General features: G+C 35.7%; 1 protein-coding gene and 1 non-coding gene across 2 annotated transcripts; one reads left to right on the forward strand and one right to left on the reverse strand.

Annotated features, from left to right (window-relative positions):
- The first annotated feature begins 4,415 nt into the window (after positions 1 to 4,415).
- LOC112090529 lies at positions 4,416 to 4,521 on the forward strand. Its single transcript, XR_002901685.1, has one exon. It is a non-coding gene; the product is annotated as a small nucleolar RNA R71 (small nucleolar RNA).
- Positions 4,522 to 14,782: 10,261 nt separating this feature from the next.
- On the reverse strand, positions 14,783 to 16,228 carry LOC112090526 (protein ANTAGONIST OF LIKE HETEROCHROMATIN PROTEIN 1-like). The gene is made up of 3 exons (XM_024162024.1): positions 15,704 to 16,228; positions 15,392 to 15,623; positions 14,783 to 15,288 (listed from the first exon to the last, which is right to left on the reverse strand). The coding sequence occupies exons 1-3, from the start codon at positions 16,226 to 16,228 to the stop codon at positions 14,783 to 14,785; spliced, it is 1,263 nt and encodes a 420-aa protein (XP_024017792.1).
- Between the last annotated feature and the right edge of the window lie 3,010 nt (positions 16,229 to 19,238).

The following is a 19,238-nucleotide window of genomic DNA, read 5'->3' on the forward strand; positions in this document are numbered from 1 at the left end:
TTGGGGGACCCAACATTACAAAATTGGGTCTGCTCTGATACCATTTTACAGAAATCAAAGAATATTGGGCCTAACTCAACCTAATAAAATCGACTTGTTAGGAGAGAATTACCATCACCTTATTAAGTGGATCATGTCAATATCTCCAATGAGATTCTAATAACCATCAATGAAATGGGCAAAATATATGTCAAAAGGGCAACCATACGCACTGAATTAATTCTAGTAATCGCAAGCACTATTTCAAAAAATATATAAATGTTTCAATGTAGATAGAAGATATATATACATATGCATTTCAACAACTTTTTTAGCAAGTAATCTAAAAAAAAAAAAGCAATAAAATCAAACAAGAGAATTAAAAAAGTCAGTCTGACTTAGCATATATACGACTAGTGCTGAAACTTTGGATGGGCCGTCCACGACCACCGAAAATTCTGAATTTTTACCCGATAACCGAGTCTGGCCTGCCCGAATTTTTAGGTTGCCCGACCTGACCCAAAAAACTACTTGGACGGGTTTCGGGCAGCCTTTAGCTACCCGTGCCCGGTCGGGCTGTCCGTGCCCGGTCGGGCTGCCTGAGCCCGACCGAGTTGCCCGAATTTTTAAATATTTTTTATATTATATATTTATATATTATTATTATTATATATATATATAAGTAAAGTCTCCAATCTGGCACTCTGGATTGTGTATTTTTTTCTTTGAAATATGTATAATAAATTTGTTATTATAGAATTATTGCCTTTAATATTTCTAACCATTTCTAATGTAGTATAGTTAATAATAAATACATCAATTAATTATATTCCTTTTTTGTTTTAGATCTCAAATACTTTGACATTACAAAAGCACATGAATAGGAAAAAAATTCCAAAAAAAATCAAGAAGACGAAATCAATACATACATCGCACTATTTTCCAAACAAACCCAGACCTCGTTGATACACATGATGAGAGTCGAAATCAAACAAACCAAATTGTGGAATGCGCATCGACAAGACCATCTCAGTCTAGACTTGATATGATGCTGACACACCTTCAGTCCCAAAAAGAAATCCCTGAATCATCCTCTTCCTCAACAGTTGAAAATCACAGTCAACGTAATTTCTTCACTGTATTAATTACTGTGTTCCAATCATTATAAAACCTTCACATGGCAACAATACTAATTTGCCATATGTTATTTTTATCATTTTCTTTGTCCTACCTTTTTAGGCATTACAATTCATACATTGACCTTGGAGACTGTTCTTGTACCTATCGTTATTGTGGTTCTTTATTTTGGCTCAATGAACGAATCAAAAGTAACAAGCAAATTAAATAAAATTTTTGTTGTAGAGATAGAAAAATAACTTTACTCTTCATTAAACAAACTCTTATATTAGATAAATTACTTGATTATCATGGATGATTAATCAATACACACTTTAAAAAAAATGTTCGAACATATAACTCCATGTTTGCCTTTATATCATTTAGAGCTAATATCGAAGTCAGTACAAGAAACTCAGATGGTCCATACATTTTTAAAATAAGCGGACAAATACATCATCTCATAGGATCTTTATTACTAATAGATAATAACCATCCAAAATTTGCACAACTTTATGTCTATGACACAAAAAGCGAAATTGAAAATCGAATAGCAACATCATTCTCAATTGATGATCAATATAAAACTTTAATTCAATTTATAACTAAAAATTTGATCAAAATGCTTAATAATACAAACAAATTAGTCAAACGTTTTCGAATGATAAGAGATAGATATCAACAACATGAAACTGAGACTTACATGACGAAGAAACACAGATAGCAACCGGTATGAATTACCTGCCTCAGACGACATTGGTGGTCTAATAGTTGGAGACATTGGTGAATACGAACAAGGAAGAGACATTATAATCCAAGATAGAATAAATAATTTAGAAAGAATTACAAATTTACATCTATGTTACATGGCTCTTCAATATCCTTTATTATTTCCTTACGAGAAAGATACTTACAGAATAGATTTAAAATATAATATAAAGAGTCCAACCAACAAATCCACAAGAAAAAGAATTTCCATGAGAGAATTCTATTGCTATCAACTACAAGAATGCAAAATACAAGGCAATACTCTTTTTCGGACTGGTAGACTATTCTAGCAATATGTAGTTGGTGCATATACTTTTGTAGAAGAAGATCGTTTAGATTATATCAGAAAAAATAAAAAAAAAATTTATGGTCTAAAATTTATCAAGGAATTCAAGATGCTATTATTAGAGGAGATACCAATGCACAAGCAATAGGAAAAAGAATTATTCTTCCTTCCAGTCATACTGGAAGCCCTAGATATATGATTCAAAATTATCAAGATGCAATGTCAATTTGTAGGCATTATCAAAATCTAAAATTATTCATAACATTTACATGCAATCCGAAATGGCCTGAGATTACTAGAGCTCTAACAAAAATGCATGGACAAAGACCTGAAGATAAACCATATATTATTACAAGAATTTTTAAAATGAAATTAGAACATGTTTTATTCGTCATCAAAGATGAAAAAATATTTGGAACAATTATAGCAGGTTTGCTTACCTTCTTAAACTTTATTTTTCTTTATCAATAGGAAATAAAAATTACCTATTATTTCTTATGATAAATAAAAATTAAAGTAAATTTATTTTTAATTTTCTTGATTTATATGTTGTGAAATTTTAAAAACGAGGTCTGCCACATTGTCATTTCCTGTTTTGGCTGCATCACGATGAAAAACTACGCGAACCATCACAAATAGACAAATTCATTTCTGCAGAAATACCTGATCCTAACCACAATTCATTAGAGTATAATATCGTAGCTGAATTTATGATACATGGACCATGTGACATAGCTAAAATAAACTCTCCATGTATAAAAAATTCAAAATGTTCAAAAAAATTCCCAAAATAATTAATAAATGAAACAACAATTGAGGAAAATGGACTTCTCAATTATAGACGCAGAAATACAACTTTTTATGTAGAAAAAGAAAATATTAAATTAGATAATAGATTTGTGGTTCCTTACAATAAAGACCTATGTTTAAAATTTCATGCCCATATCAATGTAGAAGTTTGTTCACAATCTATGCTTATAAAATATTTATTTAAATACCTAACAAAATGACCAGATAGAATAAGAGCAGTTATAGAAGACAATATATGTATAGAAAATACAAGAGAAGCTACATACCAACAAATAGATGAAATAAAAAATTATATTAATTGTAGATATATAACACCATACAAGGCAATGTGGCAACTATATGAATTCTCAATACATCATAGAAACCCGGCTGTCCAAAGACTTTCAATACATTTACCAAAAATATAAAATATAACATTTCACTCAAATCAGCACCCAAATAATATAATAAGGCAACCATGTATTGACAAAACAACTTTCACTGAATGGATGGAAATAAATAAACGTGATATTGATGCTAGATAGCTAACTTATACAAAATTTCCACTAAATATGTTTGAAATAAAAAATATATATTGGTCCCCTAGACAAACAAGACATACAATTGGGCGTACTTTCCACGTCCATCCAAGCTCCGGAGAATTGTACTATCTAAAATTATTACTAAACCATCAAAGAGCAAAAACAAGTTATGGAGCTCTTCAAACAATTGAAAATACAACATACTCAAGCAGCATGTTACGCACTAGGCTTATTATGAGATGACAAATAATGGGATGAATCCATATTAGAAGCCTTATTATGGTCAATAGCAACCCAATTACGACGGTTTTATCAATCATTATTTTATTATTTTGTAACGTAAATAATCCAAAAAAATTACTTGACACACATTGAAAACTTATGACAGATGATATCTTATACAAAATCAAAGTCCTATTTAATAATCTAAACTTTCAAATACCTGAAATCGAACTATGTAATTTTGTATTTTATGAATTAGAAAAATTATTAAATATAAACTCATCGAGTTTAACACATTTTAATTTACCCCTTCCTACTGGATCACTAATGGAGGACCTAAACAATAAACTTTTAAGAGAATAACTTAATCATGACATAAATAAATTAAAAGAAGAAAACACTAAATTAGTACAAAATTTAAATAATCAACAACAACTTATTTACCAACAAATTTTAGAATCATTACATTGTGGAAGAGATAATCTCTTTTTCATTTATGGCCACGGCGGAAATGAAAAACATATCTTTAGAATGCAATAATCACAAAAGTCAGATCAAATAATGAAATAATTTTTGCCGTTGCATCTTCCGAAATTGCATCATTATTACTACCTATAAGAAGAACTGCGCATTCATTGCACATCATCTCAATAAATTGGCGCTCTCGGATTGTGAGTCCATCGTAGAAATAGCTTACGAGGCGCCAACTTTCATATCCATGGTGGGAACACAGATTTAACAGATCTTTAAAATGCTCCCAAGCTTTATAGAGAGTTTCATTTCCTTTTGAGTAAAATTCGAGATCTGTCATTTCAAATTGTTGGTCTTGTGGTGTGGGAAATACTTGTTAAAGAATGTTGTCGTCATTTCTTCCCACGTACCAATAGACTTGGGCCTAATAGAATATAGCCAGCTTTTGGCCTTGTCCTTCAAAGAGAAAGGGAAAAACTTCCATCTGACGGTGTTTGCGGCCTCAGCACGGCTGTGAAAGGTGGCCACCACCTCTTCAAACTCCCGAATGTGTACATATGGGTTTTCGTTCTTTAACCCGTAAAAAGTTGGGATAAGTGCAATCATGCCCGGCTTGAAATGCGTAGGTGGTGCATTCGGTGGGAACATGATGCAAGATGGGGTGACAGTTCGCATTGGGTGTAGGTAATCTTGCAACATCCTCTGTTGAACTTCCTCGTGTTGTGCCATTGCGAATAGATTTTCAAATGTGAATTCCAACGACGAGTGTGAAGACGAAGGCGTAGAAGACGAGTCGGATAAAATTTCACTAGGGGTTTCTAGGTCTGGACGTTGAGCAAATCTCCCTAGCTCATCTCCATACCGATGCATTCACCCAAAGTGGCTTTTTTTTAATTTTTTAATTTTTTTTTAATTTTTTTTGTTTTTTTATTATTTTTAATCAAAGCAAAAGAAAATAACTATATAGTAACGTAAATTGTAACCACCGAGAGTGCTCCCAGGAAAAACTATAGCTCTTGGCTCAATGAATAGTCCCCGGCAACGGCGCCAAAATTTGATTAACGCCCAAAAGTGATGTTCACAAGCGGTTAATTGAAGCACAGAAGGGCGGTCGTATCCACAGAAAGATAACAAAATAACAAGAAAGATTAACAAAATAAGAGCGTTAGAGAAAAATAAATAACAAGTGAATAAATGAAAAAAAAGAGTTTTTGTAGACTTTGTTGCAAATAAAGATAAGATAAGATTTGTGTGGAAGAAATTCAGTAATAAAAGCGGTAAGGTGTCGAGAATCCCTAATGTTTCGTTCACCAATTCAAGTTTTGATTCACAAAATAAAATGATCGAATAAATTAAATCTCTATATTGTCTCTGAAAATATTATTATTACAAGTTATCCAAAATCGACAATATATCAAATTGACAATATTACAGTAAAAGACAATTTGTAAAATAATTTGCATAACAAAACAATGCGTGACAAAATTACGTAACAAAAGAGTGACTGAACTTATATAAAAATTAGCACACAATATTTTGAAAAGTAAAAGAAAAATAGATGAGATTTAATTCATTCGGATGTTGAAGTTTACAGCACAATGAATCAAAAACCCGAATTGGGTCACTCACAAAAGTTCATCTCTAACCTCACCAAAAGAACTCTAGCCTAGCTTGCAAAACATTCTCACAAGTTCTAGAGAGAAAATATGAAACTGACAGCAAGACGACAGAAAACTGAATATTAAAAGCCCTCTAAAACCTTAGGCTAACCCCCTTATTTATAGTGTTTAGAGGTTGCCTGTCAAATAAGGAAACAAACAATAAAAATAGAAAATTATAAAGAAAAATGAAACAAAATAAAATTACACATAAATTAAGAGAAATTATATATTTAATTTGGGGAAGGAATCCGGTAATTTGCTCTGATTTTTGGGAAAAAAATTTCAGATTCAGCACTAAGGGGACACGTGTCACAACGCAATTGGAAGGATGGAGTCAATTCGCCATGTGTCACGCTCGGAGTGGTTGGCGTGTGCTAGCGCGGTCAGAGTGGAGGTGATGCTGGCCGATAGATGGGGTCCCACTGAGACACGTGGCGCATGCAGAATGGGCGGTTAGCTGGCACTGAGTAGGCGCGGGACCTACGGGAGCTTGGTTTGGAACGCGCTGGAGATCGCGCGTGCATGAGACGTGCTTCCTGCGAGTCCTACGTGTAGGTGACACGCACGAATTGGAGTGGGGAACGCGGAAATCAGCTTGGCTGAAGGAAGGCGTGGCTCTCTCTGATTGGCTCGGCTTATGTGGCTCGGATTGGCTGAAAATATGGCTTTCATGGCTTTTCTTGTGTAGTTTCTCCACTGCTTTTTATCTGTAAATAATTACGTAAAAACTAGACAAATTCCAATTAAAAATATTATGAATTAAAATAATAGAATTATTTAATTAAAGCTTAAATATTTTAATATTTTATAAATCAAAAGCAGTATTTATGGTGCATTTTCATGCACTAATCAATGCCCAATTCAACATCGAAGAAGGACAATTTCTTAATGTTTTTCAAACGCAGGAATCGCAAACTACAGAAAGAGTTGCTGAGGAAACTGTAAATCCGAGCCTTGGTGGACGTACCAGATGTCGTGGACGTAATGGTGGTGGGCGTGGAGGATAGGCAAGCGGAAGTGCTAGTGCTAGTGAAGTGCTAATGCAGGTTGTTAGGACCAGGATTTATAGATGAAACTGATTGACAAATTGCCGAACTCTTGTTTTAATTTTTTAGGTAGATTTCACGAAGTTACTTTAAAGCTTAGTGGAACTTATTACCCAACGTCACCATTAGTGTTAGGAGAACTTTTAAGAATGTTTATTTTATTTAGTGAATTTAAGACACACGAGGTTTTATGACTTCCTATCGCTTCTATGGAGAAGAAGTTTAAAAAATATTGATCTAAATTACCAATGTTGTATGGTTTCGGTGTTATTTTCGGCCCTAGATTAAAATGATATGGTTTAAAAAGTGGATTAGATAACTTATGTGACTTTTTAGATATCGACACTACTGACCAATTTCCTATTGTAAAGGAAAAAATATTATCTCTATAGCTCTTATGAAAGTAGGTTTAAAAACACACCTTGTGTAGAACAACCGTAACAACGAGACGACAATCCGCATTTATTCTTGAATGTTTTCGGGATGTCTAAGAAGAAGAAGAAGATGACGACAACGAGTCAAGGTCAAGAAGAATTTAAGAGTGGATCTTCATTAAGAGGTGGCGGCAACAACGACGGCTTCAACGAGTTAATGGCGTACCTGAGTGAGGGCATAGTTGTAGATAATAGTGAAATGTTTGATTTGGTTCAGTGGTGGAGGGCACGGGCATTAACTTGACCGATCCTAACTCGACTGGCAATGGATATTTTTTCGATCCCAGTCTCCACTGTTGCAGTCGAACAAACATTCAGTATAACCGGCCGAATACTTAAAGAACAGAGAAACGCATTGCAACAGAATATTGTTGAAATTTTGGTGTACATCAAGGATTGGGATCGTTCCGACCAACGCTTACATGATACAATTTCATCGGCAAGCCAGTAATGGATGACGAATTTAATAAATTAACTTTTAATTTTCAAGACGATCATTCTGCTTCAAATTAAATTCTATTATTGTAATTTGTAAATATTTATTTACTTTGTACAGTGTTTTGTTGTAATCTTGTATAGACTTTGTGTAACTACATTTATAATTCGTTCTAAAATTAAATTATAGTTATAGTTCATTCTAGAATTAAGCCATCTAGCAATATTTTATAAAGAGAATTAATAAGATAATGGTAATTTATCAGTTAAATGTATTACTAAAGAACACATAAAAGAACAAATTTGTGGCTATATCCCTGTATGTTGATATTTTTATATATTTGGATAAAGCAAATAGTATTAGAATATGTATAAGAATGAAAAATGTTACATAGCCAAACATAATTACAAACAAAGTGAATTAATACAATAATAATGGTGAGTACATTGGATTAATGAACAAAAAATATGTAAATAAATAAACTGATCTATAAATCTGCATATTCTCAGCTTCCTTTATAAATGAACAAACAGATTAAACAGGTCTTATAATAAAATGTAGCTGTACAAAATTTATAAACAACATAGAGAAGGGAATAAAGAATCTGGCAAAACATAAATGAATAAATAAATAAATGAATAAATAAATAAATAAGTTAGTAACATGAAGAAGGAAAAAAAAAATGATGATTGAATTAGTAAAATAAATAGGGGAGAGTATACTAAGTAAAACAAGTTACAAAGCAAGAACAATTATAGAAGGAAATCATGTTAGGTTCTAGTAGTTGAAGGTAAAGGATATGACAATAAAAAGATGAGTGATTAAATGAGAGGGACTTGAAGGAAGTATAAATGAATAAGTGATTGAATAAAGGGAAACGTAAATAAGTAAAACAGAGGGTAAAAAAGATTCTAATACATAAGTATTGCAATATTTTTATATAGTAAGAGTGGCTTAGATATTTAATATTTTCAACAATATATGACGAATGAATGAACTTATATATTTGTAATCAGTTTTTGGCTGCCTACTATAGGTAACTGCACAAAGGCACAAACATTAGTCAGGCATTATTATTCAGTGCATATATCGTCAATTATATATCAGATAAAATAGTTGACAAGAGTAAAATATAAATTTATCCAAAACCACCTGCTGAGTTAAGGAAAGAAGTACAGAGGGGAAATTTTTTTATGTGTGGGAAAGAATGACAAAACAAAGATCAATGAAGAAAAGTGGAGCTGCCTAAAGGAGCAGAGGGACGGGGAAGAAGAAGGGGGACAAAAAGGAAGCAAAAGAAGCAAAGTAGATGTAAATGGAGAAAGAAATGGGAAGTAAGTTTGGATAGCGATGGAATAGGCAACAGGAATGGCGAAACAGTAAGCAAACAACAAAAAGACAGAGTTCCATACCCCATAAAATAGCCATAAGGAACGGGCAAAGCGCAAATAAAGAACAAAAGGACAGAGATAAAACAGTATGACCAGAGCCAAGTGCATAAGAAAGTGAAGAAGCTGGTTGCTCAGATGTGAAAATGAGAAGGAAAAAAGATGCAGGACTGTTATTTTTTCGCATTATTTGTTGTCAGCTAAATGTGGATGAATAATGAATAGTGAATTGTAAATTGGATGATGATGGGCATTAAATATTAATTGTCTATCTATATATTTAGAATGTGTTGAATAAGCTGGTTTTTTGTCTTTTTATAAGACAATGACAATAGAGGGGGAAAATCACAGTATAACAATAGGAAAATAGAAGATAGAGATATTGGAATAGTTAAAGAGGAGGACAAATAAATAAGTCAAAAGTTTTAATGAAAGAAAGTAGATAGAGTGAGAAGGGAAGAGGAAGATATTGAGAGCAGTTTTTGGAGAAATTATGTAGGATTGAACATGTGAAAATTGGTTATCATCATCGCCACAATAGTCTATATATATATATATATATTAAGAAAAGAGAAATCGTCGAAACTAAAATATACTACGGCGAACTACATGTACGTGCATGTGACTGAAAAAGGAAGGCAACAAAAGGTCAATATGTTGTAATCACTGATTTGCAAAGCAAGAGACATAGTAAATTTATATTTGTAATTTCCTATATATTTTCTAACAATAAGAAAAAGTTTTTAGCAGTTCTTTTGATTGGTAATATCTCAATAAGGATAAGAAGCGATAGATAGTAGACGTTAACATTGCCACAGCAACTTGCCACATTCAGTATCAGTAGCAATGATTAAAAATTTATGGATAAGAGTTGTTAATGATACCTCAAATGCTATAAATATAATTCCTTAACCTGAATATCAACGAAGCATGTGCAGATGATAGTAAAAGATACAACAATATCAATATGAGGTAGGAAATGATAGTGAACCTGAAAAATACAAATAAATAAGTAAAAAATGAAATAATAAATAAGCAAAGCAAAAGAGGGGGGGGGGGAAGAAAGAATTAATGAAACATGAATGTTAGAATATTTTTGTTAGTTATTTTACATGATGATGATAACTACAATAAACTTTGAAGATGAGAAATGTCATTAGAATACTATGTACATTATGTTTTATCTTACTTCACGATCGCATGTAATCGTTTTAACATCTATTTATATCATTTATACACATCCTGAATAAATCATCATGGCTATAGAGGTCAAAGAATATGCGACTTCATTATGTTACAATATTCTATTTACATCCTAAAAACATATAAAAAATAGATATTTATATGTTTTGGGCATGAAAGACCGAATATGAATGAAGCAAGTGCGAATAACAGTAAAGGGAACAACAATAAACACATAAGGCATTAAATAATAAAGAATCCGACCAAATACAGACATATGAATAAGTAAATAAACAAAGAAATAGGATGCCGAAAGAAATGGTTGAAGAAGAGTAATAAAACTGGAATATAACAATATAAGGTATTAAATAATAGGAAATATCCATACATAGAGAAGCAAATGAATGGACAAATGACCAAATCAGTAAAAGGAGCTAAAAGAAGCTCATATGACAGCAATATCATAATATTCTTATTTGGCAATGATGGCTCAGACATTCAGTGTTTTCAACAATGTATGATGGGCACACAAACTTATATATCTATGGCAATTTAGTGGCTGCCTGCTATGGGCAACTGCACAAAAGTATGAAGATTAATAGGATGTTATACCCGCCATACTAATTATGATTTGTGTGTTAGGGGAAATGGGAGAAGCAGACTAAAATACGATGTTGTCCAAAGATTACCAGGTGAATGAAAAAAACTTGAATAAATTGGGAAACAAATAGGAAGGTAGAGTTCCATTTGTATGAAATGACTCAATCTGAGGCCAAAACAAGAATAAAACAATAACAAATGAAAACTTAAACAGCACAGGGACCATCAAGTCAGCAACACAAAAGGACAGGACGGGGAAAAATGGGAAACAAAAGAGGGGAAAAATTTAAAAGCAACACTATTATCACACTTTATTATGTATAGTAGAATAAGGCTCTACGAACAGGAAATAATTCCAAGTGAATCATTCACAATAAAACAGAAAAATGAAGAAATAAGAATGAAAAGGAATATATTATATAAATAAAGAAATAATGACTTAAATAGTCAATGGAAAAATATGAGGGATTGAATATAAATTAATATCATAAAGAAGATATCATAAGAAACCGAAAAAACAAAAGTAATATATATATAACTAACTTCTGATTCAAATACAGAAACGCTCCAAACACTGCTTTAATTGTGAAATACCAGCAAATCAGGAAAACTCAGAGATGGTCAGAAATACAGAAATAGGAAAACATGGCAATAAATGATGAAAGATGGAATGAAGGAGTAAATGATCAGAGATGAAACAAAGATAAAGATAGACAGTCAAAGATAGAAGAGTAAAGGAGCAGAACAATAAATGATCATAACGAAGCAGTAAACAGAGGAGAAAAACTGGCGAGAGCAAGAGAAAGGGACAGGAGAAACAAAATAAATCGATCCAAAGCAATAGTCTTCATAAATAAGAAAGGAAAAGGCAAGTGTGAACAGTGAGTAACCCATAATAGCACAACATGTAACAGGGCATAGTCGGTTTACATAGGGCAAAAAATTTAAATTTGTTAATTAAATCATAAAACCAACACCGTAGTTATTGTAAGAGAAAAGGGGGGGAAAGAGAGGGAGAAAAATAATAAGGGAAAAAAAGGGACAAAAACCAGGGAACCAAAATTGCCACAATTTGAGACAATTGCCAAATCATTTAATATTTTTGCAGTGAAACGAGAGCAAATGACGAAGCTAGCAAGACAAATCAGCAACATAGGGAGCACAACTCAGCATGTCAATAAATGAAACAAAAACAATCTGGGATTACCCATACGCGGCATAAAACCAGCCAAGAAAAATTCCAGCCATGCAGACAGACCTCTGCGGGAAAAAATCCATGAAAGCAGAGGATGAAGGACCTAAATCAATAAAACAACATGCATTACTCATCAGGAAATTGCATTAGATATTGGCAAGCCTATTATCTAAAAAAAGGTAGAGGGAGAAAACAAATAAGAAAAAGCGAAGAAAAGTAAGGGAAAAACATGCACTGGAACAAAATCATAAGCAATGAAGAAAAATTAGGGAGGTCTGCACTAAGAACTGCAAGAAAATCAGATATAAATCACAAATCGAAGCAGCCAAGGAACGTGGAAGAAAAAGATATAAAAGCCCCAAATTTCTGACCAAATCAGAGGAAAAGAACGAACAAAGAAAAAATCCATAAAATGCCTCAAATTTTCAACCCAAATGAGACGAAAATGAGAACAAAAAGTAGCAAATGCAAGATTCCAACCAAAATCAATCAACAGGAAACAATCAGAACCCAAAAGCCCCTTTTTAAATTAAAAAAAAAAGAAAAGAAAAAAGGAGCAGAAAAGATACAAATCCAGACAGATGGAGAGAAATTAGAGAGGCATGCAGGAAGAACAGAAACAAAATCAAATGTAAGTCAGAAATCAAAGCATCAAAGGAACCTAGAAAGAAGGAAAAACGAAAGCCCCAAATTTGAGACCAAACCAAACCGAGCAAACAAATAAAGGAAAAATACATAAAATCCCCAAATTTCTCCAACCAAATGACGCCAAAGCAAAAAATGCAGGATTCCTAAGAAGACGGAGGGAGCGAAAAGAACCAGAGCGGAAGAAGAAAAGAAAGAAAGAAAGAGGCGCAAACGAGAGGGAAAAAAAGGGGAAAAAAACCAAATGAAGAAAAAGGAAAAGCAAAAAAAAAAAACCAATAACATGAAGAGAACAAATTGGAAAAGGACAAAATCGTTCGGGCACTGTACAAATTATGATTTGAATTTTTAATTCAAATTTATATATAATTTTATGTAAAAAAATTTACTGTAATAAAAAAATTAAATATAATTAATTTTGAAAGATTTTATTGTAACAAAATTTAAATTTTAAACTCTAATCGATGAAATAAAAATAACTTACAATTAGGGTTGTTTATAAACCCGAACAACCCGCAAACCCAACCCACCCCGCCCCAACCCAAGTCGAAAAAAGCAACCCGCAACATTATTTTTAAATTTGCGGCTCATTATACCTCTGGCCCGAAGTGTTTTGGGCGGATTGCGGGTTGGGCCCATAACAACCTGCAATCCCCAACCCAACCCGCACAACATACCCCCAAGCTTTCGACCCAAGCCGAACTGCCCAAGTTCTACCCTAGGCTCGCTAACATTAGGGTTCACAATCTCATTCTCGGTCTCCCCTCCCGTGAACCCCCTCTTCTTGCCTCTTTCTTTTCAGTTTTCCCTCTTCTTCCCCTCCCGTGAACCCCCTCATAACTCTCTCCTCATTGCTCAGTCCTTTCGGCCGCCGTCTTGCCCATTTTCTCCGGTGCTCTCTCGCCGGACTGATAAGGATGGTTGCTATTTCTATTTAATGATGAAGTTTGAATATTATATTGAACTTTAAGTCTTTGATTTTTTGAATGTTGAAACCGATCACCCAAGCCACCCCACACCGCCCCAACCCAACCCGAACATCGTTAGGTTGTGAAATTTTTCTAACATCGTTGGGGCCAAATATATGCAACCCGCACCCTTTGGGGCGGGGAAAAAAAAGTCCTACCCCGCACCAATCCAACCCATGAACAGCCCTACTTACAATAAAATAAGGTGGCGTTTGGTTCATGAATTCAAACCATGTGATTAGAATCATTTTCGATTTACGTGTATTTTTTGTGAGAGAAAATACTGTAGCGAATCACGAACCATGATTTGAATTAGGAAACGAATTTAGGTACCAAACGGACTCTAAGGGGTTGTTTGGTTGGGGGATTCGTACCCCGATTCGAATCATAGTTCATGATTCGCTACAGTGTTTTCTCTCATAAAAAATACATGTAAATCGAAAATAGTTCTAATCTCATGATTCTAATCCATGAATCAAACGTCTCCGGTGTGGATGAACAGGGATTCTCTCCTTCCTTTTAGTATATTTATAATTTATAGGGCCCGTTCACTTCACTAACTCCAATTTTATGATTTGAGTAGAAAAAGTGAACTTGAGTTATTTTTAATTGGAGTTGTAATGTGAAATTTGAGTTGCATGTTTAGTAAGAGATTGATGTGACATTTATAACTTGAGTTTTGTGTTCACTTTACACAAATCAAACTCACCACTTACATAATATTGCATTGGATTTATATTGATTTTCTGTATCTACATAAGTCATTAATAGTCTTGCAAGCCATAAGACAAATGGCCAGCTCAAATTAAGTACAGAAAAAATTCCTCAGCATTACACAACTTGACAATAAACATGGCTTGCTGTACGGCAGAGGTGAGCAAAAAACAACATCAAACCTGGAGAGAAAATGAGTAGGACGCAATGAACAAATGATGGCAGTGTAATCATCCACGCCTATGTATAGCTAATATAAACATATATATAGATATATATATATATAACAATGTGCGGGCAATTATAAAGCCATTAAAACAAATACATAAAAACTAACCTTTCACCGCCGGTTGTTTTCATATGCAGCCCACATACTATCAGTAATTTCATCCCTCAAAACATGCATTTGTCGTTTGTTAGAACGGTTTTGCTGTTGTCGCGTTCCTCGATCAGGGTTGTGATTCTGATTCACATCCTGTTCTGTGTTGAGTGGATCAATTTCTGCTACCGAAACGGCGTCTCTCATGTATTGGGTAAGTAGATCATCGTTGTGGTTGTACATGTGTATGAAGTTATGTAAAATGGCACAAACAAGTGGAATATCTATTTGTGTCTGTATCGGGTAGTTATTAATGCACTTAAGAATACGAAACATGGCTTTCCAGACACCGAATGTACGCTCGATACAGTTTCTGAGTGAAGAATGTGTGTAGTAAAATAACTCCTTCGGCGTTTGGGGCCGACCCCGCCTTGCCCGATACTCTTGAAGGTGGTAAGTGCTCCCCCGGTACGGTGCCGGGAAACAATCAGTGTTTGCGTACCCAGAGTCGACGAGGTAATATTTACCTGTTGTAACGGTTAGAAGATATAACTTGGAATGTATTAGATCCACATGGAAGCACAAACGTGTAGTTTTCAAAACTGAATGGAAGATCAAGCGTACACATACCTTCTGGTGGCGTAGGGAAATTTTTTTCCCTCGTTTCTGTGGCGGATGCAAGCACACGTGCGTCATGGGCAGAGCCCTCCCATCCAGCCAACATGTAGGTGAACCTCATGTCGAACGAACACACTCCTAATACATTCTGAGATAAGAACCCCTTCCTATTTCTCCATGCCTCAGCATTTGCAGCGGGTGGAACAACCGGAACATGAGTACCATCAAGAGCGCCAATACAATTCTACGTAATAAATAATTACCATAAGCATCAACACATACCAACACATTTATCTCATAGAGTAATAAGTGACGGGAAATTACCTGAAACCATGGCAGATACTTGTTTCCACGCACGGCTACGACGGGATCGACAATGTTAAAGTTTGGCGGTGTAAGAAAGTCAAAATGGAGCTCATACAACGCTTTCAAAATAGCATGGAAATACTTTGAAATGGTAGCACCGGAATGCTGCCATTGATCTTGTGACTCCCTGTTGTTTGAACTTTGACAAACAACGTATAGGAAAATAAAAAGTTGCTCGTGCACATTCATGTTCCTAGTCGGTCTTAAAAGCCCTTTAAGCTTAAGCAACGTACAAAAACGCTTAAAACAATCACTTCCCATTCTAATCTTCGACCTAATAACGTCCTCATGTCCATCAAGTAGGTATTGAACACACATTATACCTGTGAGGGCAAAGGTATGCCTTGGTTGAGGCAATGGTCTTTCTATGTATGTGTAGTAATACCACAAAACTACTGCTACTGTCGCAATCTCATAATCGTCATCTGAGTCGTCACTACCACCGTTTTGAGGAACGTGGTTTGAGGGACCTGCATTCCACATTGCTACCTGTGAGACATGCATAATGAAAGAAGAATAGACGAATATATATGAAATGATTATCTCACCCGCAAGTAAAGATGACTACAAATGCCACGGTAATATCCTTAGACAATACAACTCAATATCCATAGACAATATAACATCCGCATGGCCGTATTAAACATAAATAAACATAAATAAACAACCTTTACTCAAATACCATGTTAAAATCTAAAAATGACAAATGATGTTCAATTGTACGAATACAGACAATAGTGAAAACAGTATTCGTTCAACGTCAAAGCTGGTCCGGACTGCCTTCGCCACCATAGTGTCCTGGTTACGGCGGAAAACGAGGCATGTAGTATGGTGTTTGGGGATTATACGCGGCCGGTTGTTGGGGATTGTAGGGGTGGGGATTTGTAGGAAATGGTGGGGCTGGTTGTTGTCCCCCAAAGTTTGGGGGACGTGACATATTGTTGGTAGGTTGTTGGCCAAAGAAGCTCGCCGGTTGCATATAGTTGGTGGGTTGGGACATGAAGCTCTGAAATGGTGGCGGCATAAACTGTGTCCCCGTAGAGGCATGGGGGTTTGAGAAAGGTCCATGTGCTTGAGTCCGTGACGTACTGATTGTTCTTGTCACGAAGAGGTTACGCTGATTACCGCTCATTCCCACAAACAGCTTCTGCATATGTGGGCACCAAGCAATGGCCTCCAAAAACGTAATTGCGGTTTCATCGTCAAGCGCCATTTCCCTGACAATGCCCTGGCATTGGTCCTGCAGATCAACAATAGGCGCAGCCTGATTCACACTAGAGCTTTTAGTGCGACTACTATGCTTGCTTTCTATAGAAGAGACAAGCCGGCCAATTAAATCCCTCGCTATAGGATCACATATTACCTTACGTGAGGACTTGCCTGGTTTCTTGCCGATCGCTTTGGAGGATGACGCAATGTTGAGACCTCTAGCTGCATTGTTCAAACCGGCCCGCATGGATGCGATGAAACCATCTTCGCTGCCACCCTCATCAGATGTCGCCCCTTCTTCGTCGGAGACGTGTACTAGACCCTCCTCATTGTTTGTTGGATTGTCCAATCCCTTCTCAAGTGCCCCAGTTGCCCTCGTACCACCAAAGGCCTCATAGTACAACTCCCAGTTTTTAAGAGGCTGATTCTTTGTTGATTTTGCCCATTTCTTGTTCTGCATATGAATAAGCAAACAAAATGACATTCACAAAATGTTTGCAAGAACTGAATACCCAAAGAACAATTGTTTAGACATTTTACCTTGGCAAAATCTTCCCAATATTCATCCGTGCAAGTCACAGCACCAGTAACAGGGTCCCAGCCAAGGCCTGTGTTATTGCGTAATGTAAGCTCATGGTCAAACTTGGCCTTGAGATGAACTTACATTTGCTGCACTTTCGCATGAGTGACTTGATCCTTAAAGAACTCTTGAAGTTGATTCGTCCAATCCTCCCATGTTTTCAAATCAGGCTTCCGGCCGTTGCCAGTATGATTGTAGGCAGCGAGCCGCATAAGTAACTCCTCTTTCTGTTTTTCAGTCTAGTGTAGAGTGGCTTCATCGTCGGCTTTCCCTCTCGGCATCTAAAATAGCAAAGAAAGCAGTGTAACAACGCACAAGAGGAACGTCCATGCGCGTGAGTCAGTTATTTGTGTCACTCTTAAAACGAGACATTGTTATAAATGGCTCAACTGCTCTTTCGAAACATCACGGCCATTAACCATTCCTATTACCTGGTTTTTACACGTTACAAGTGAGGGAATGTTATAACTAGCTCAGAAAATTTGTGGCTAATTAATCGCAATAACACTCAGAGCATCATCCTTATAAGTAGGAGAGACGTAGCTGCCATGCTTCAGAGGCCCTCTATAAGTTCCACTGAAGCGGTAACTAAAGTTTCACATTACCTACAGGACGTTGCTACGACGAGTGTTCTAATTTTGGACCAATTTCATCATAGCCACCATTACCTGTTTGTAAAGTGGTCATGTGCGATACGAGCAGAGGGGAGGCAATACACCAATAGAAGTGGCAATACATCCACAGTGGATGCTATAGGCTAAGGTACAAAAGGCCACAGCAGAAACATACCACAATAGGAGATACATAAGCTAAGGTAACAACGGCAGCATCAGAAACAATAACAACAATATGAGAGGCCATAGGCTAACGTAAAAATGGCAACAGCAGTACCAATGCCACAATAGAACCGGCCATAAGGTAAGGTAAAAACGGCAACAGCAGAGCCAATGTCACAATAGGACCGGCCACAAGGTAAGGTAAAAACGGCAACAGCAGAGCCAATGCCATAATAGGACCGGCCATAAGATAATGTAAAAACGGTAACAACAGAGCCAATGCCACAATAGGACCGGCCATAAGATAAGGTAAAAACGGCAACAGCAGAGCCAATGCCACAATAGGACCGGCCATAAGGTAAGGTAAAAACGGCAACAACAGAGCCAATGCCACAATAGGACCGGCCATAAGGTAAGGTAAAACCGGCATCAGGGAAGCCAATACAACAACCAGGGATGCAATAGGCTCAGGTAAAATTGGCAACAGATTAACCAATACAATAACAGGGGATGCAATAGGCTCAGGTAAAAACGGCAACAAATTAGCCAATACACCGAAAAAGGAGATGCAATAAGCCATATAAACGGCAACACGAGAGCCAAAACGACAACACGGGAAAACAGCTAGGTAAGGTATAAACGACATCAGGCGACTACATACGGCAACAGGGGATGCAACGGAAACGACAACCATGACCAAACGACAACATCGGATGTAATAGAAACACATACAAACGACAACAGTGGGGACAAAAATGACAACAAATTAGCCAAGCATCGAACCAGTTGATTACGCCCAAACGTGTACAAAAACAAGCGGTCAATTGTAGTACAATTTGAACGGTCGATCCCACAAGGAAGTGTTAAATTGAACAAGAAATGATTAGCAAATAAAAAAAAGCGTTAGGAAAGTAAGCAATCAAACAAA

This window comes from Morus notabilis, unplaced genomic scaffold (genome assembly GCF_000414095.1).
Source record: "Morus notabilis unplaced genomic scaffold, ASM41409v2 Scaffold378, whole genome shotgun sequence".
NCBI classification, from domain to species: domain Eukaryota; kingdom Viridiplantae; phylum Streptophyta; class Magnoliopsida; order Rosales; family Moraceae; genus Morus; species Morus notabilis.